The following is a 19901-nucleotide window of genomic DNA, read 5'->3' on the forward strand; positions in this document are numbered from 1 at the left end:
ATTATGTACATTCCAACCAAAGCTCTTGACTTGGCTTCTTTTTGAGGTGGTCTGATCAGGTCGTCCACAGGTAAAGAGATCCTGGAGTCTCTGTGAACGGCTGACACGTTCATTTAATACAAAAAGATCTCTGAAATTTAAGGAATGAAACTGCTGAAGCTAATAAGATTCATGTTGTATTTGATGTGTTAAATCTGACTGGTTATTTCATTGATTTGTTCTGGTGTTGTGATGGTGAATGTTACACTTTGTTAGATTCTTTCATTGTTTATGCATTTGAGTAAAAGTCAATCCGACCTTTTAATTGATTGTTCAGGTTTTTCAGGGATCTTGAAGTTTCCCCATTGAAAAAAACAGAGCTCACAGTGTACAGAGTGAGAGTTCCTCCAGTCTGACCTTTAAAACAGAGTCATTCTGTCCCTCAGCACCTACACTGCAGACCCTGTTGTTAACCAGACACACTGACACAAAGAAGTCCTGAGGTGTGTGTGTGTGTGTGTGTGTTATATACATATATATACACACACAATGTGTGTGTTTTTCAGATTTAACCACAACATTAAGTTATTGGTCAAAAACTCTGAAACATTGTACATAAACACATTTATATTATATCTGAATGTTTTTAGCATCGCTGTTGTCATGATATTTTTTTGGAGGGTTTATTTCTTAATTTAGTTAATAATTAGTTTTAACTGAACCTGTTTCAGTCACTCACATACACCAAATCAGCACCACGTTTATTTTTCCGTCTTAATATTGTAGCATTTCTAAATGAGGTGTAAATGAGCTACGAGGAGTTCAGCTGGGTTTTCTCTTCCTTTATTCATCTCGTGAACAGACTGTGGGTCGTAGCCAAACGCCAACATCACAGAAATGTTGCCTCCAAAATGCACCAACAGCAGTTAGCATGGCTCCTCCATGCATTCACCGCCAGACCGCTCTCCCTTCAGCCAATCACAGACAAGCTATCTCACACACTCCCTGTCATAGGTCACTGAAACTGACTGACAGGCTTCACAGTTTCTGAACTTGGAATACGTTCACTGACATTAAGGAAAACTCAGGAACTGCTTAAACATTAACTTCATCTTTGGAATCACACAGTGATCTACACATTACACAACCACAGTTAACACATATAAGTTCTGATCTTGATGATTCTTCATTTATTAGGTATTATTGAGGTTTATTTAACAGGGAGAAGCAGCTCTCAGTCACTGTGCGCCATATATCTGGTCCCTGAAAACTGCAGGTCACCTTTTTTAAATCAAGACTGAAGACGTTTCTGTTTGCCACTGGTTTTCACTGAAGCAATGCTGAGTCTTTGAACTGCACTGTGACTTTTATTCTTTAGTCTAGTGTTTTTTAAACCTTTTCTATTTTAGCCTACTTGTTTTAATGTTTGTTTCTTAATGTCTTCTGACTGTTTTCAAATGTAATTTTAATGTCTTTTAAATGTATTTTTCATGTCTTTAATGTAATATTTATGCTCCTGTGAAGCACTTTGAGTTGCCTTGTGTCTGAATTGTGCTATACAACAAATAAACTTGCCTTATTAAAAATACTACGTTGACTTATGTTGCAGACGAAAGCGGAAGTATGTCGGAGTGAATCATCTCAGCTCTTACAAACCTTCAGCCAGACGTGAACCGGATGTAGAACCCTCCAGAACCAGGTCACCGGAGAGACCAACAACGTGCACATGTGTTTAACAGAGTCCCAGAGAACAGGTTCCACTTTTATTTTTTACTCTTTATACATTTATTATTATTATTATTATTGTGATTTTGTTGCTGTGTTTGAGAAAATGTTCCTCAGTCGTGTTTTGTCTCGTTTCAACACGGAAGTTGAACCGGCGAGTTAGCTTCAGTAGCTAGCATGTGTGTTGCTGTAAGTTAGCTGAACGTGTCTGCAGTCACTTCACTGGATGCTGTTTCACAGCCAGTACAGACTGCTAACAGTATTATCTCTGGTCTGATGTTCAACAATCTACCAAACTCCCCTGAAAAAACTGCACTTGTAATGTGTTCTTGCTCATAAGAAAGGTTTGGCCTCCGCACAGGAGTGAAGTTAACACTGTTCATTAATCAAACATCCAATTTTCAATTCGGCATCAACATTCGCACTGAATTATCACCTGTTTTATCTTTAATAAGCTGGTTATGAGACTCAGCCGCCATCAGAAGGAGTTCGAGCAGAGCAGAGAGTGAAACCAGACACCTGAAGATAACTCAGGTGTATTATAACAGCTTTACTAACAGACTGGAACATACAGCCGCCTTCATGGAGACATCGTCTTCAGGCTGAGGTGACCGTAAACAGAGTGTTGAGTGTGTAAATGAATCAGAGGAATGTGAGCGTGTGTTTGTGTCCATCAGATTAAGAAACAGCCATCATGACGTCCCTGGCCCACCAGCTGAAGAGGCTCGCGCTGCCTCAGAGCGACCCCAACCTGCTGACACGCAGAGAGGTCGCCTCGCTGCTCTTCGACCCCAAAGATGCCGCCACCATGGACAGAAGCACTTTCTACGCCCTCGGTGAGTCCCACGCCCGGTCTGAAACAACCACCAGACGCTTGAAGTGCTTTATCCCTTTACAAGCTCTGCGTCTGTCCTCCTCCTCCAGGCTGCACGGGGCTGGAGGAGCTGCTGGGAATCGAACCAGCCTTCCTGGAGTTTCAGAGCACCCTGTTCAGCGGGGCCTCGCTGACCCTGGAGCGGAGCGTCCAGTCCAAGGAGGTCAACGAGAAGCTGGACGCCAGCATCTCGCTCTTCCTCACCCGCCTGTGCCCGTACTTCCTCCTGAAACCGGCTCACAAGTGCATCGAGTGGCTCGTTCACCGGTACACATCGCCACAGATCCTTCATTAATGAAAACACACGAGTGATGTGGGATGTCCCGGATCACTTCCTGTGTTCTGTGATTGGCTGTTAGATGATGTGTCATGTTGTGTTGCAGCTTCCACATCCAGCTGTACAACACTGACAGTCTGTTGGCCTGCGCGCTGCCGTATCACGACACCAACGTGTTCGTCAGAGTCCTGCAGCTCCTCAAGATCGTAGACGCCACCAACCGCTGGAACTGGCTGCACTGCCTGCAGGTCCGCCTGCGAACACATCACTCAGATAAACGTGTCTGCTGTTCCTCCTCCTGAACGTTGTGTCGTTGTCTGTACAGAAACCAGGCGTGCCGTTATCCAGAGGAGCTCTGATCACTCACTGCTACACAGACCTGAGCTTCATGGACTTCATCTGCACCATGGTGACCCGGTCCATCCAGGTCAGCAGCAGGTCTCACACTGTCAGCCTGAAGGACGTCATGCACAGTTTTCATTCTGATTCCAGTTTTGTGACATCATCACATCCTCAGGATTGTATTCTGGTCCCCTACTGAAGAAACTGCACATTTAATGTTTCCTTGCTCATCAGAACGCTTCACACAGAGGTGGAGCTGAAATGTTTAGTCAGTCATAAAGATCCACTTTTCGATTAGGCATCAACATACACACTGAATTATTACCGGGTTCATCTGTAACAAGCTGGAAATAAGACTGAGCCTCCGTCAGTGTTTCAAACGATCCTGAAGGTGTCAGTAACCTGAGAGGAAGCTTTAACGAGCTGATGGTCGACGATGATGTTTTTCACTTGTGGAGCAGCTGAAAGTGAAGCAGTTTCAAACTGAATCCTCTTCTCGTGTTTTTCAGGCGTACTCGGGCCACTCGGGAAGCTGCTCCCAGCTCAGAGTGATCTTCTCCTTCTACGCCTCTACCATCGTCCCAGCTCTGGACGCTGTGGACAGAGTGTCCGACACCATCATCTCCAAACTGCTGCCGTACGTTCAAAAGGTAACGGACAGAGTTTCCTCCGGGCTGGACCATGTTTCAGTCCCGATAATCATTATAATGATGTTGTAACTGTGTTTGTCTGAACTCTTTAATCCTCTGCACAGTCAGATGTTTAAAGGCTTCTTAATTTTTGAAATGATTCTGAAATAATCCTGTTCTTCTGACTGGAGCTGCAAAAATTAACGACCAATGAGTTCATCTGCAGAAAATAATTCTTGAACATCATCGATTCATCATTTCTGATTCCAGCGTCTCTCATGGGAATACTTAATATTTTGGTTTGAATTGTTGGTTTGACAGAACGAGACATTTGAAGACCTCGGTCACCTCAGACTCTGATAAACTGCGATGGAAATATTTGTCCTTTTTTTTCTGACATTAAATTGACAAAACTCTTCTTGATTTTCATCATTTTAGTGGTAAAATAATACAAAAATAATTTTTCCAGCCCCGACTGTTTTATACTGAGTTCTCTCGACTGCTGGTGTTTGAAGATGCAGTTAAGTCTCCTCTGATGTCGTCCTGCCGTGTCTGCAGGGACTGAAGTCGTCTCTGATGGACTACAAAGCCGCCACCTACATGATCGTGTGCCAGCTGGCGGTGAAGGTGGTGATGGAGGCGAGTCTGGTGGACACACTCGCCGTGCAAGTCAGCAAGTCTCTGCTCAAAGAGCCTATATTGGCCAAGGAGGGCGTGGGCTGCCTCATCGTGCTGCTGCAGAACCAGAAGGAGGGCGCCGCTGGGCCCAGGTAGGACCAGACTGACACCTGCAGGTGTAAGCTCCGCCCACTGGAGGGTGGAGTTCAACAGCAGCTCTCAAATGTTTTTGTGTGGTTTGTCTGTTTCTCCCCTCAGAGCTTTCAGCCGCCTGAGCTCCATGCCGGCGCTGGTTTCGACGCTGCAGGTAATGGCAGCGTCTCATGATGTCAGTCCTCTGCTGCGTTACCTGCTGCCTCACCTGATCCACGCCGTGTTCACCTGCAGCTCAGGTGAGAACTGGAACCACACATTGAGAGACTGGGGGGTGGATTCATGTTCATTCATCACTGACTCCTGTTTGTTCACCTGTCACAGGTGAGACAGACGAGCTTGCTGTGTTGGAGTCCCTCCTGCAGTCGGTTCCTCTGACCAAAGGCCTGGACCGGACCGTGGCCCGGTAAACACACCTCCTCCTCCTCCACCCACAACCTGACTGACCAACAGTCTCACACCTGACGAGTTCGAATGGAAGATTCACAGCTGGCAGCCAACATGGCCGCTTGACTGACACCTGAACACAAACACAACATGATCGCAACTTTCACATGTTCAGTGTGGAAACAACACATTCAGAACTGAACCAGAACCATGTTTACATGTTCCCCTTAGTGTCTTTAATTCTTAAAGGAACAGCTCACTCTGGAAGTGTGGTAGTCCACAGAACAGTTCTGGAGCTTCACCCGTTTCTCATTTGTTCAGTCCGCATTTAAACCAAAGTGTGACTTTTTTGCTGAAATTTGCTTTGAGGATTCTGCAGCACAGCACCACCATGTGTCCATGAGCGTCTCTGTCTTCTTCTTCTTCTTCTTCTTAGTCTGCTGTTGAACGAGTATCTGAGTCAGACTGAACTCTCAGCTGAGAACATGGCCGCCTTCAGCCAGCGTCTGCTGCCTCTGGTCCGACAGTTCGAGTCCAGGTGAGTCTGACCGCTGCTGGTGACGGAGACAGCACGGAGTGAACATCACACTGCTGGTGTTAGCGTTAGCTGTGTGTTTGTCCTCCATCAGGTACTGTGGAGCTCTGGACGGCGTCCTCGCTGGTCACGTGACCGACATCAGCAGCACGGAGCAGAAGCATCTCTTCCATCAGTTCCTCTCTCTGTCCATGAGCAGCGGGAAGTTCCAGGTACTCGACACTGTGTCCTCCAGGAAACTGTTCCATCAGTCAATAGAAATACAAATGTATGTGTTGATGGAAGACAAAGATTATGAGTTTATAATCTGGTGTTTGTATCTTCTGCTCTCCGTCCGTCTGTGTTTCTGTAGATTATAGGCGACTCGGACACGTCGCTGCTCCTCAGTCTGAAACACCCGCAGCCTTCGGTCCGAGTCTCAGCCGTAGAGCACCTGATGGCCGTCATCACCTCTGGACAGGTATGACGGGATACTGGATACGATCAACTGTCTTTGTGGTGCGTTCAGGAACAGCTGGGACAAATCCTGCTGACCCTCACATTTCTTCTCCGCAGCAGCAGAGTTTAGACGAAACCTTCCTGAAAGACGCCGTCATGGAGAGACTGAAGGATGACGTGCCGCAGGTTGTGGCCGCCGCTCTCCGAATCCTGGAGGTCAGTGATGTCACAGATGGTTACCTGTGGAGGTTAAAGGGCCGTTCAGCTGATGATGAGCTGCTGGCTCTTTGTTCTGTTCCAGGTGGTGTTGGATGTTTTGGACCCAGAGGACACCGTGTCCTGTTTACTGTCCCTGCTGCACAGAGTGGATCTGTCCGCGGCTGAGCAATGGTCAGTGAACTTCACACGCAAAATCATTATTTTGATCATCTTATGCAGAGCTGACGTCAGTTTTTATGTCCTGCTCGTTCCTCCTGTGGCCACATGAACTCAGATGACTGTAGAACTAATAAAGAACTTCTCTTCAGAAACACGACTCATGATCACTTTTCTGTTCTAAATCAAACTTCCTGTGTCGTCTCGTCCAGGCTGCCCGTGCTGACTGAGGCGGTGCGTTTACTGTCCGACCCCCAGCTGGGAAAAGGGGACGCTGAGCTGGTACAGAGGGCGGGCTGGAAGCTGCTGCCCTTCCTGGTGGTCACCGCCGCCCAACCGCGCCTCGCCTCCTGCGTCGCCCGATCCTCCATCATCGGTCAACACCCGCTTACCCTGAACTGGGCTGAAGGTGACAGACAGAACCGCGACACTGCAGAGAAATTATCTTCAGCAGAACGATTTAAGAGATTCTGATCACAGCAGTGACTGCTGGGAGATTTCAGGGGCTCTGTCGTGATTGTTGGGTTCATTCAGACTGTATATTAATTCTGTCTGACCTTTTGAGAAATGTGCCCTGTTGCTTTTTGGCTGAGGAATAGCACACAATATGCCAGTAGCTATTTGGTTAGCTTAGCATAGCATCAAGTGTGAAACAAGGAAACGAGTCTGGCTCAGTTTGAAAGTAATGAAATCCACCGACCAGCTCCTCACCAATAATTCACCTGTGAAGACGACCTTCATCTCTTCCTTTGACAAACCACTCGAGCTGGTTCTGTGTGTGATTGGACCTGAACATGTTGAATCTGCCCCCACAGAGCTGGACGAGGTGCTGAAGAGCAGCTCTGAACCCGATTTTGTTGGTTTGGCCAACCAGCGTCTCGTCTCCACGCTGACCAAGAACCTGGCAAACATGGAGCACTTCTCCAGACGGGACGCTGTGAGTCTTTATTTCACTTTGACTGTCGGCTTCAGTCTGAACAGGAAGTAAGCTTGTAGAAAAGGGTCAGAGGCTGACGCTGTGTTTGGTCCTCAGCTAGAGAAGTTGGCTCTGTTGGTGGAGCAGCAGCGAGGCTCCGGCCTCAGAGCGAGGGCGTCCTTCCTGGTGCTGACCCGGACTCTGCTGCTCGGCCTGGGAGAGCTGAGTGAGACCCAGCACCTGCTCACCGCCCAGAGGATCTACATGCTGCTGGAGCCCCCCCTGCTGGATGTCATCAGGGATGACGGCGCTCAGGTCCTTTTATTTCTACATTAGATCAGAAGTCTCAACTCTGCTTATTCTAGAATCAAAGACGAGTGTTTATAAACTGATTATTTGACATCTGACACAAAAATATTGTCCAATCAGATCTTTGGTTCTGTGTTTTCTGTGTGAACAGGAAGCTGAGCGTCTCGTCAGCGTCCCATCATCCTTCTCTGAGGCCTTGACTCTGTACCTGCGCAGGTGTGAGCAGCAGCCAGGTGAACGTCTGGACACACACTTCAGCCTCGTCCTCATGTCGCTGCTCGGAGACTTCATCTCCTCCCTCAGGTGTCACGACGCCTCCTTCAAAGGTAACGACGTCCTGGATGTGTGACAACAGCAGTTCTACCTGACCACACACACACACACACACACACACACACACACACACGTCATGTTGTGTTGTCCCACCAGGTGAGGTGTGGTGGAACCCAGAGAAGCTGGACACAAACACCTGCTGTTACCTGGGCCTCACCTGTCGCCTCTTCAGTGTCATCATCAGCGGAGCGGGGGAGGGGCCGGCAGCCGGCAGCTTCAGGGACCTGATGAAGCTGCTCATCCAGGTATGAGGTCACTTCCTGTTTACTACGACTGAAGGTGACTCATCAGAGATTGAGGACATTCAAAGTTTGTTCACAGGATCTAATACTAGCAGCGGCTTAGCTTAGCATAAAAAACTGGAAACAGTTAGCCTAGCTCTGTCCAAACATAACGAAATCTACTCTCTGATTATTGGCAGTTATGTGCTGCAGTTCTTTCGTAAAGGAGAAGAGAAGCGCAGGAAGTAACTGTCCCAGCCGACACATAACCTCTCAGACTTGACCAGTTGATCAGTAACCAGGAGCTGGTAGGTGGACAGAGTCAGGCTAGCTGTTTGCCTCTGTTTGTCTATGCTAAGCTAAGCTGCTCCTGACTGTAGCTCCATGTTTAGCGTCCAGACACGAGAGTGAGATCGGTCTGATCATGTGACATTACTGTTCTCACCTCTCTCCTCCAGGTTCACCTCTCGGAGCCGCTGATGCTCTTCAGGTTCTTGTGCGTGCTGTGGGGGTACAGCAGTAACCATGGCGACCAGCTGGACGTGAGGGTGGGCGCCGTCCTGCAAACTCAGGCTCTGTACATGGGCCGAGCTCTGCTGAGCGCCCAATCAGCCGCCACGCTGGAGCAGCTGGCAGCCGCCGACTCACCTGGTGAGAAACTGAAACCAGATCCTGCGAAATGTTTGAATCATCAGCAGGGTCACGAATTAACTTCACGTTCAGTCGTTAGCCTGCAGCTAGCTTCGTATCAACAACGTGATGAGATGTGGTTCAGACGTTCATGTTCCTCTGAGGATGAACTGTAACAACAGGTGATCCTGTGATGTCATCAGGTCAACATGTAGTAATACTACAGACACCTGCAGAACTGATGACATCACATGAGCCTCAGCTGGACTCTGTGTTTACTGATAGGCTAATGTTAGCATGCTAAGCTAAGATGATTGTCTGTCTGTCAGTGGTCCCTTCGTTGCTCTGCTGTCTCACCTCTCCGGTTCGGGAGGTCCGGAGGGCGGCTCTCGGCGCTCTGCAGAACCTATCAGAAGCCAAAGCTTCTCCCTTCCAGCCAATCACAGAGAAGCTCCTGAAGACCCCCGAGGAGATCATCGCCGACCCGTCTTACCTGAGCCAGGTGAGTTGAGACATTCTGCCACTGAGTTGAGGTCAGTTCAGTCACATTATTGTGTGCCAGAGTTTTCACATTCAAAACACTGAAAACTGCTTCAGTTGGTTTTAGTTTTAATTATTTCCTCTGAAAAATCAGAGAAACTAGAGCAAAACTTCTGAGACTGTTTCAATTAGTTCAATTAACCATGTTGTTTCCTGCTTCACTGTAGAGATCTCATCTACAGTCATTAATGGAAGATTAATTATATGTTGCTTGTTGTCTGAGGTTGTTATATAGAGCTCTTAACTGGAGTTAGATAATTAGAAAAGTACTGCCATACTTATTTTTGGTATTTGTAATTAATGACATGCCAAGAAATGCCATTGGTGATTTACAGAATAAAGATTTTGTATCTATAAAACATTTATTTATTTATAATTCACAATCAGAATGAAAACAATAAGTTAGGAAATGAAGAGATGAAGAGTTTAGTTAAAGTTTACTCAGTACAAACGTTTCACTGTCACGTATTCAACCTCTGCTCGGTTGTTTTCATTAATCTATAAATGACACATTTTAATTTAATGCAAAGTCTGAAACCGTCTGACAGCTGAATCCATGTTCAGAACGTGAGCTGCTGCAGTGTTTCATCAGCGTCTGTGTTTCAGGCTCTCGGCTCTCTTCACGACGACTGTCAGTCTGTCAGAGTGTCGCCGCAGCAGAAGAAGCTGCAGGCGTCGCTGCAGCAGCTGCTGCAGAGCGTTCAGACGCCATGCTGCCCGTCGTACAGCGCCGCCAGCCTGCTGCGAGCGCTGAGCCACGTCAACGGACAGGTGAGGCCGGGAACACACCTGCACATTTAAACCAGAACAGCATGTCGTGCGTCTACATGTTTCCATCCTCTCCTTCTCAGTCCGTCCTGTCCAGCCTGCTTCCTGTTCTGGATCGCCTCCTGGAGCAGAGCGGCCCCGACACCCCCGCCCTGCTGCGGGCCGAGGCCCAGCTGATGCAGCTCGTCCTGGGGAAGTACAACGAGGCGTCGGCCCCCCTGCTGGCTGAGGACCAGAACTGTCTGGATCTGTTTATCCGAGCTTTGAGGACCCCGACCCAGCAACACCCCGACATCTCCAGCTGCCAGATCTTTGCTCTGGAACAGGTCTGACTGAAGCTGTGCTGAAAACCAGGGTTGAGATCAGGGTCAGAGCTGTGTTAGAAACAGGACATAAAACCTGTGTTAGAACGAGGGATGACAACAGGGTCAAACCTGCACTAAGGCCAGAGGTTAAACTAGTGTGTAAGTCGGGCTTAAACCCAGGATTCAGACATAAAACCGGGTTTAAAGTCCTTGATTTCAGAATCCAGGAACCAGGAGATGATGTCTTCAGGTTGAGGTGAATGTTATCTGCATTGCTGACGTGTCTGTCGACTCTCTGCAGATCACGAAGCCGTTCTTCTCGGCCCTCGGAGACGAGAAGGTGCAGCAGAAGCTGCTGTCGGTGATGTTCGACCTGCTGGTGGAGAGCAGGAGTCCTCTGGTGGCCAACACCGTCAGCAGCGTCTTTAAAGGGGTGAGCAGAGAGAGAGAGACTGATCTGTTTAGCTAAAAGCAGACTGAAAGTCTGGAGGCTAGTCATGAATGTGTTTTTCTTCTGACAGATCGCTGTCGACGGTCAGCTGGTGGCCAATGAGCTCGCTCCTCCAGAAAAACCCAAAGTGAGCGTGACGGTGCAGCAGAGCCGCCGGAGCAGAATGACTCTGAGGTGAAGCTCGATCTGCTGTCAGTCTCATAGTGGGAATCAAATCAACTCATCTAACGTTTCATTGCATTTTATAACAAATCAGTTCTTTCAGAAGTTGTCAGTGAAAAAACTGTTGTCTGATTCATGATCAGAAACTTCTGCAACAAATTTTTGACTCTGATCTCCTGCAGAAAAGTTAAGCCATCAAAGAGGTTCTGCTTCTGTCTGTGAGATGAAAACATGAAGACATGATGAAGTTGTTTCTCTCTCCCTGGTTAGGAAACCTCAGGAGAGCAGCGATGTGGCTCCAGAAGGAGGCGCTGTGTCGTGGCAGAGAGTCACTCTGATCCTGGAGCTGCTGCAGCACAAGAAGAAGCTGAAGAGAGCCCAGATGTTGGTGCCGGTTCTGTTCTCGCTGCTCGCCAGGTAACAAAAGCAATTACTGTCCTCGTTGAGTCTCACAAACTGCAGACAGGAAGGGCCAGTAACATGCACAGTTGGAAAGAAGACATTTCAGCTTCATCAAAATATTCAACATTTTGGCAGCTACAGGCTTCTGTAGTTTAAAATCTGTTAACCTGTAAAAAATTAAAAATCTCAAAGCTGATGCAGTTTTGTTCAGTAGATCAACATATTTCTTTAAATCAACCAACTGGAAAACAGTTCTGGGACCTGAACAATATAAACTTCATCACTAGCATGAATTACATCGTGACGTGAAATACTGAAGTCAGATGTTGTCGAAGCATCGGTCACAGTTTCAAGAAGAATTTTAAAATGCTTGTTTTGTGTGTCAGGAGTCTGGAGCCGTGTTCAGGCGACCACAGCAACATGGAGTACACCAAACAGCTGCTGCTCAGCTGTCTGCTCAACGTCTGCAACAAGCTGTCTCCTGATGGACGAGCTGTGGCCGCAGGTAGGTCCAACATCATCTATCATCTACCCAAAACGCCAGGAGCTGCAAGAGGAGCGCTCCCGTCGTGTACGCGTCTCCTCAACAGAGAGTCGGTCTTGATGACATGAAGTGTAACATGGAGCCATGAGCTGCTCTAAACGTCTCTGTGATGTGGTTTTTCTGTGCAGATGTTCTGGATGAAGATAAGTTCAGTGTGGAGTTGGTGGTTCAGTGTATCAGAGCGTCCGACATGCCGCAGACTCACCACCACGCTCTGCTGCTGCTGGGCACCGCCGCCGCCATCTTCCCTGTGAGTGAGGTTTAATATCGGACACAAAACATTTCGCTGTCTGTGTTTCTTCTGTGACTCTTCCCGTCTCCTGTTCGTCCTGCAGGAGAAGGTGCTGCACAACATCATGCCCATCTTCACCTTCATGGGAGCCAACATCATGCGCCTGGACGACGCTTACAGCTTCAGAGTCATCGACAAGACGGTGGAGATGGTCATACCTGCTCTGATCAAGGTGACATGTTGTGAAGATGTGTAACATACTGACCAATGAGAATGAGGAGCGTGCAGATGTAACGGCACTGATGTAACGCTGCGTGTCTTCAGGCCCATCAGCTGTCCGATGGCGGCTCTTCAGCTCACGTGGACGCCGTGGTGACGAGGATCATCCACGTGTTTGCCGACGCGCTGCCTCACGTGCCCGATCACCGGCGGCTGCCCGTCCTCGCTCAGCTCGTGACCACGCTGGGCCCCGCCCGCTTCCTCTGGGTCCTAATGCTCCTCCTGTTCAAGCTGCACGCCACGCAGACCGCCAGCTCTGTGAGCGAAAAGGCAAGACGTCAGTTAGTGAGCGCTGTCTGGAGCGCCAGGCTCACACACAGATGAGTTGTATGGTCTCGTGTGAGCGTGTGGTTGATGTGTGTGTTCGTGTGCAGGATGCCGCTCTGGAGAGAGATGTGGACTTCTGGATTTCTCTCTGCTGTCAGTTCGAGGTGATTGACCAGCTCACTTCCCTCATCAGCATCCTGAACTTCCTTCTGCAGCTGCCTGACGACAAAGACGACGGTGAGACAAAGTTCAGACTTGATAAGAACAGAATCGGAAGCATGAGCCTCCCAAACAACCAGTCACAGGTGTTGTTGCCACACTGTAGAAACATCTAGCGAGGATCATGTCGGCATCGTTCTTACGATTTAAACCCCAAATTCAGCTGAACAATCAGTTTTAAGACAATGCTCTCAGAAAATAAATAATTCACAACAAGTTTTATTCTCATTTAATTATTTACCATACTGAAACTTTAACACACTCTTTTCTGTTTTCGTCTTTTTACATTGCTCGAGTTTCGGACTCACAGTCAGACAAAATGAGTTCTTTGAAGTCGTCATTTTGGCTTTATAACTGAAATAGAAAATAATAACTTATAAAACATGACTAACATCAGTTTGAACATGCGTGTCTTTATGCAACATTTCCTGATGAATCTGACGTTTGCAGCTGCGGCGAAGCGCCCCGTCGGTCGACGAGGAGCGAAGAAGAAGGAGGAGGACGAGGAGAAGATGGAGGAGCTGATCTTCAGCGTGGAGGCTCACAGCGGCAAAGAGCTGCGACACTTCAAGTTCCTGTGTGTGTCCTTCATGGCTCAGCTGCTCGGATCCACCAGCTTCATCGGGAAGGTGGGTGACATGTCACCGAGCGTTCACAACAGTTTGTGACGTTTTTACAAAGACAGAACGTTTAAGATTTAATATAATCAGTTTAAACGCAGTCTTTCTCATAAAACTGCCCCAACGTTTGAACCTGTTCAATGACAGAAACATTCAAAAAATAAAGAACTCTTGAAATATAATAAAACAGCGAGGAACAATATGAAACATCAGACGACAAAAGCTGGTCTGTTGTGTGTTACAGAGTTTAATGAGTAGTTTCACTGTTTTGTTCAGAAATACAAACAATATACACAAGACAAAAAAATGAATAAGAACTGTTTGAATGTTTCAGGTTGCAGACGGTGGTGACGTCATCGATGAGTCTCTCCAGCAGCTGCAGCAGAGGTGAGTTTACATCAGCAGGTCTGTGTGTGTTACTGTGTGCGTGTGCGCAGCAGGTGAACACGTGTGTGTGTGTGTGTGTGTGTGTGTTTCAGGCTGCTGGAGGAGATCCTGCGATACATCCACAGTGTCGCTCGCTGTGTGGAGGAGAACGCTGACAAACCCACCGCCAAGTTCTGGAGGGTTCTGCTCAACAAAGCCTACGATGTTCTCGATAAGGTTTGTTATTATAGAAATATTTGATTTAAATGTTACTGTTTGAGTATTTCTGCCCTTTACAGTTTGTAGTAACACCTTCTGTTGCCCAGGTGAACTCCTTGTTGCCCACTGATACCTTCATCACAGTGATTAGAGGGCTGATGGGAAATCAGCTGCCGTCAGTGCGGAGAAAAGCCATGGAGCTGCTGAACAACAAGCTGCAGCACAGGACGCAGTGGGAGGAACAGCAGGTAACGTAACACGCTGTGACACCAGCGAGACTGCTTGTGTCATTGTTCCTTTTCAGGGTTTCCTGGCTGGCTCGCCACTTTCAGCCTGACGCCCTGTTTCTATTTTGTTTCTGTTGCTCGTGTTGAAGAAACGACGTGGATAATCAGAGTGTTTTGAAATAAACCAGAGCATCGTTGGTTCATATAGTTTCTTCTCTCTGTCACAGGTCACAGCGCTCTTACAGCTGACCAGCACCCTGCTGAGCATTGTTGATAGACGCCGTGGTAAGGTGATGGCGGAGGAGGAGGCGGAGCAGGCCATCAACCGACAGACGGCGCTCTACAGCCTCAAGCTGCTGTGCCGCAGTTTTGGCTCCGACCACCAGGAGGCGCTGCTACCCGTCCTGCAGCAGACGGTGGAGATCATCACATCGGCAGAGGAGGAGAAGAACGTGACGGGCAGCGCTCTGCTCTGCATCGCCGAGGTGGTCAGCACGCTCAAAGCTCTCGCCATCCCGCATCTGCCCAGGTGAAAACCTCCCACAGCAGCTCGGCTCTCCGGGGAGCTTCGTCAGATCTTTCATTATGAGTCAAATGTGAAATATTTCAAATGAGTTCAGACTTAGTTTACAGTCATGTGAGATCTGAGCAGCTTGATCACGTGGAGCAGAAACACCAGAACCAGAACCGTATCCAAGTATTGAAGTTGAAGAAGAAGTGAAGCAGTCAGGTGTGTCAGTGTTAGTTCAGAGTGAGTAAATGAATGTCAGAGTTCAGACGACCTGTTTGTTCTCTGTAGTTACAGTTTGAGATTTTTTGTTTTCTTATGATGGTTAAACTGCTGCACTTCTGATCTGCTGAGCTCAGAAACAGGATTTCAGCCAGAAAGAAAGAAAGAAAGAACTCAGTTAAAGACGGACAGAAACACCTGTGACAACATGTTTCTTTGTGTCGTTCAGGTTGATGCCGGCAGTGTTGAACACGCTGACCGACAGGAAGGACCTGTTGACCAATGAGATCTATCTGCTGAGTGCCGTCACCGCCCTCCAGCGTGTAACGGAGACGCTGCCGCATTTCATCAGCCCGTACCTGCAGGACATCACCTTACAGGTGTGACGATTAAGAAGAAACTGAAGCTTTAGAGATTTAAACAAGGCGGTTATCTCGACTAAATGTTCCCATGTGACGTGATGATGTCACTCAGCAGCCCCGTCGTAACACTTCCTGTTCCTGCAGGTGTGTCGGCTGACTCGGCTGGTAGAGTCTTCCTCCTCCTCGTCTTCCTCCTCCACCGCCACCGCCCAGCTGTGCACACGCCTCGCCTCCCTCAGGAGCACCCTCGCCACCGGGCTGCCCCCCAGGGTCCTGCTGCCCACCCTCACCAAGTGCTACAGCAACATGGTCGTCGACAAGAAGGTAAACCTGAGCGTTGCAACGTTGTCCCGCTTTTTGTTCATGCGTTTGACTCAAGCGTTTCTACACAAATTTAATTAATGCTAAAACTCGGACAACCGGTTTTCCTCCTGTTTCCTCTGATCCACTTTGAGCTGACACGTCTCTCACCTGGTTACCTGCTGCTGTTAAGTCATCACGTACTGTGAGGATCACGCTGGAGCAGGTTTATCTCAGTCATCTGATGGTCTGGTGTGACTGACGGTGAGTTTCCCTGCAGGGCCAGCTGGGGGCGCTGATGAGCATCCTGAGGGAACACATCAGCCACATGGAGAGAGACCAGCTGAACTTCCACCAATCAGAGCTCACCTCCTTCTTCCTCACCGCGCTGGACTTCCGTGCTGAACACTGTCAGGTGGGTTCAAAGCTGCTCTGTACTGAAAGCGTTTCTAATAAACATGTCGGACGTGTTTTCTTCCACGTTTACGTCTCCGTCCTCTTGTAGCTCAGTAAAAGAGTGAACAGACTGACTGTCGCAGAAACTTTATCACTTCTGGCGTTCAGGGCGATCTGGAGAAGACGGCGGCGATCGAGGGCTCTGCGATCGACTGTCTGCTCGCCATGGTGATGAAACTGTCGGAGGTCACGTTCAGACCGCTCTTCTTCAAGGTAACATCCGTCAGCTGATTCTGTCCGTGACTCAGTGGTGAGACAGTGATGACGTCAGATGAGATCCAGATGTTTGTTTCTCCTGCAGCTGTTCGACTGGAGTAAATCTCACAGTAACGAGCGTCTGCTGACCTTCTACCGACTGTCCGACTGCGTCGCCGAGCGTCTCAAAGGACTCTTCGTCCTGTTCGCAGGAAACCTGGTGAAGCCGTTTGCTGACCTGCTGCGACAGACCAACATCTCCCAGACAGGTGAGAACCTGCAGCACGATTTACTTCACTGGACTTTTCTCTCTTATTTAAATCTTACCTGGTTTTACTTTTTTATTTTGTACTTTTTAAATTGTTTTTCGTTGATAACTTTATTTTTATTTAATTCTTCATTGAATTTGCTTTTTTGTTTCAATGGTTTTAATTTAAATGTTTTAATTTGAGTAATTTTAGTCAAACTTACTTTGTTCTTCTGTCATTACACATTATTTTTAATTTAATATCTTTAAGTAATCTTATTTTTAATGTTTTGTAAATTTTAATTAATTTATTATAATTATAATTTTATTTTAAACTGTCTTTTACTTGAATTCATTATTTTATATTATCTTCGTTCATCTTATTCTGTCTTTTGCTTTGTCTTTCTGTCTTTTTCCTTTTAAATTACTAGTTTTTTTGATTTCTTTGGCTTTATTTTATTTTTCTTGAATTTATTTAGAAATATATTCTCATTTTTTTTGTATTTTATTTTGACTTCACTGTTTCATATTTAACACGACTTAATCTTATTCAATATGAACAAAGTTTATTTACTTATTCAACTTTATTCTCCTGATGTTTGATTCACAGCAGTCGACTCAGACTTGATGCTCTGGTGAAAGTTGACTTATTGACCAGATGATGTAATAGATGACACATTTTGTGACACGTGGCTCAAACAAACAAAACTGTATTTAGATGATTAACAGTTTCTGTCACCAGTCGCTCGTCATGAGACTCAGAAAAGCCTCAAAGAAAAAGTTTCCAGAGATATTTCTCTTTAATCAGTTATTGTTATTAAATGATCCAAGTGTTTAGCCAACTTTTTACAGTGTCCATGTTAGAGATAAGTTTCCATGTGAAGGCGACTTTTCCTCTTCAGGGTACCAGAATAAGATTATTGATGATGTCATCTTTGTTTCAGGCGACTTGTTGTTCGAGTCGTGTCGGTCTGAAGAGAAGAACGCTCTGCTGCTGCAGCTCGTCCTCGACTGTCTGCACAAGATCTTCCTGTACGACACGCAGAGGTTCCTCAGCAAAGAGCGAGCCGACGCCCTCATGAGCCCACTGCTCGACCAGGTGAGCAGTAACGTTTGAGTCACAGCTGCTCCACCAGGTGAGCAGTAACGTTTGAGTCACAGCTGCTCCACCAGGTGAGCAGTAACGTTTGAGTCGGAGCTGCTCCACCAGGTGAGCAGTAACGTTTGAGTCGGAGCTGCTCCACCAGGTGAGCAGTAACGTTTGAGTCGGAGCTGCTCCTGCAGCCGTACGGCAACATGTTCTTAAAACTATCATCTGATCAAAACATCTCAAAAAACTGGAAAATTATGTTGACTATATCTTTACAATACTGTGATGATGATGGTGATGATAGTGATGATGAAGATGATAGTGATGATGAAGATGATGATGATAGTGATGATGATGATGGTGGTGATGAAGATGATGGTGATGATAGTGATGATGATGATGATGGTGGTGATGAAGATGATAGTGATGATGAAGATGGTGGTGGTGATGAAGATGATGGTGGTGATGAAGATGATGAAGATGATAGTGATGATGAAGATGATGATGATAGTGATGATGATGATGGTGGTGATGAAGATGATGGTGATGATAGTGATGATGATGATGGTGGTGGTGGTAGTGATGATAGTGATGATGATGATGATGAAGGTGATGAAGGTGATGATGGTGGTGGTGGTGGTGATGATAGTGATGAAGATGATGATGAAGGTGATGATGGTGATGATGGTGGTGGTGGTGGCGGTGATGATAGTGATGAAGATGATGATGATGATGATGAAGGTGATGATGGTGATGTCGTCCCTCTGTGTGCAGCTGGAGAACACTCTGGGTGGGGACCAGCGGTACCAGCAGAGGGTGACCCAGCACCTGGTGCCCTGCGTGGGTCAGTTCTGTGTGGCGCTGGCTGACGACACTCAGTGGAAAACTCTCAACTACCAGATCCTCCTGAAGACCAGACACACCGAGTCCAAGGTGAGAACACCTGCTCACACACCTGACAGCCTGCAGACAAACTCAGGGCTGCGACAACCAACCTGCCGCCCCTGATTTTAATATGGTTATTATGTTCATGTTGGTCCCAACAGCTGATGCAGATGATGTTTTAATTAAACTCCTCCTGCTCCTCCTCCTCTTCCTCCTCCTCCTCCTCCTCTTCCTCCTCCTCGTCTTCCTCCTCCTCCTCTTCCTCTTCCTCCTCCTCCTCTTCCTCTTCCTCCTCCTCTTCCTCCTCCTCCTCCTCCCCCTCTTCTTCCTCCTCCTCCTCCTCCTCCTCTTCCTCTTCCTCTTCCTCCTCCTCCTCTTCCTCTTCCTCTTCCTCTTCCTCCTCCTCTTCCTCCTCCTCCTCCTCCCCCTCTTCTTCCTCCTCCTCCTCTTCCTCCTCCTCTTCCTCCTCCTCTTCCTCTTCCTCTTCCTCTTCCTCCTCCTCTTCCTCCTCCTCTTCTTCCTCCTCTTCTTCCTCCACCTCTTCTTCCTCCTCCTCTTCCTCCTCCTCCTCTTCCTCTTCCTCCTCCTCTTCTTCCTCCTCCTCTTCCTCCTCCTCTTCCTCCTCCTCCTCCTCTTCCTCCTCCTCCTCTTCCTCTTCCTCCTCCTCTTCTTCCTCCTCCTCTTCCTCTTCCTCCCCCTCCTCCTCCTCTCAGGTGCGTTTCTCTTCTCTGCTGATGCTGATGGAGGTGGCGTCCAAACTGAAGGAGAACTACGTGGTGCTGCTGCCGGAGACCATCCCCTTCCTGGCTGAACTGATGGAGGGTGAGAATTATTAACAGCATTTCTGAATGAACAACATGAAGCTGCTCGGGGATTTCCCAGTGAACCGGACCGTGTCAGTGTCCTGGTGTCACTCGGGACGATAATGTTTATGTTGAACAGAACCACAGACGAGACGTCTTCTCAAAGATTTAAGATGTCGTGTCGGCTGCAGCTTCCTGTTGTGTCAGTCAGAGCTGACAGGACGTTGCAGTTTGATCTCTTCCTGCTGATGTTGGCTGTAATCTTAAATGTGTGTTTCCAGATGAGTGTGAGGAGGTGGAGCAGCAGGTCCAGAAGGTGGTTCAGGAGATGGAGAACATCCTGGGAGAACCGCTGCAGAGCTACTTCTAGAACAATAACGACACAGCAGGTTTCATTTTTAAGCCTGATGTCAAATTTGCGTGTTTTTTTTTCTTCTCTCATCTGTTCAAGAAATACGTCTTCAATAATAAAACAATGAGTTCTTCTTTAA

General features: G+C 47.5%; 1 protein-coding gene across 3 annotated transcripts; it reads left to right on the top strand.

Moving 5' to 3' along the window:
• The first annotated feature begins 1588 nt into the window (after window positions 1-1588).
• On the top strand, window positions 1589-19901 carry heatr1 (HEAT repeat containing 1). Of its 3 annotated transcripts, none has more exons than XM_037081379.1 (45): window positions 1589-1733; window positions 2382-2540; window positions 2629-2845; window positions 2962-3103; window positions 3181-3282; window positions 3707-3847; window positions 4385-4596; window positions 4703-4836; window positions 4922-5003; window positions 5421-5522; window positions 5614-5731; window positions 5872-5979; window positions 6075-6173; window positions 6259-6347; window positions 6545-6741; window positions 7148-7269; window positions 7366-7563; window positions 7709-7883; window positions 7987-8135; window positions 8570-8762; window positions 9071-9243; window positions 9888-10052; window positions 10133-10375; window positions 10656-10787; window positions 10876-10979; window positions 11238-11384; window positions 11756-11874; window positions 12042-12163; window positions 12249-12377; window positions 12470-12694; window positions 12799-12928; window positions 13361-13539; window positions 13865-13917; window positions 14010-14133; window positions 14223-14363; window positions 14570-14871; window positions 15302-15452; window positions 15579-15758; window positions 16015-16149; window positions 16299-16403; window positions 16492-16654; window positions 17577-17731; window positions 18497-18655; window positions 19321-19429; window positions 19692-19780. In XM_037081379.1, exons 2-45 carry the CDS (start codon window positions 2399-2401, stop codon window positions 19778-19780), a joined length of 6456 nt encoding a protein of 2151 aa, XP_036937274.1. In that variant the 5' UTR covers window positions 1589-1733; window positions 2382-2398. The 3 variants fall into 3 exon arrangements, with proteins under 3 accessions (XP_036937274.1, XP_036937275.1, XP_036937272.1); XM_037081380.1 differs by having other exon boundaries at window positions 6078-6173; XM_037081377.1 differs by lacking the exon at window positions 1589-1733 and having other exon boundaries at window positions 2399-2540; window positions 19692-19901.

The sequence above is a fragment of the Acanthopagrus latus genome, chromosome 20 (genome assembly GCF_904848185.1).
Source record: "Acanthopagrus latus isolate v.2019 chromosome 20, fAcaLat1.1, whole genome shotgun sequence".
In the NCBI taxonomy this organism is placed as follows: domain Eukaryota; kingdom Metazoa; phylum Chordata; class Actinopteri; order Spariformes; family Sparidae; genus Acanthopagrus; species Acanthopagrus latus.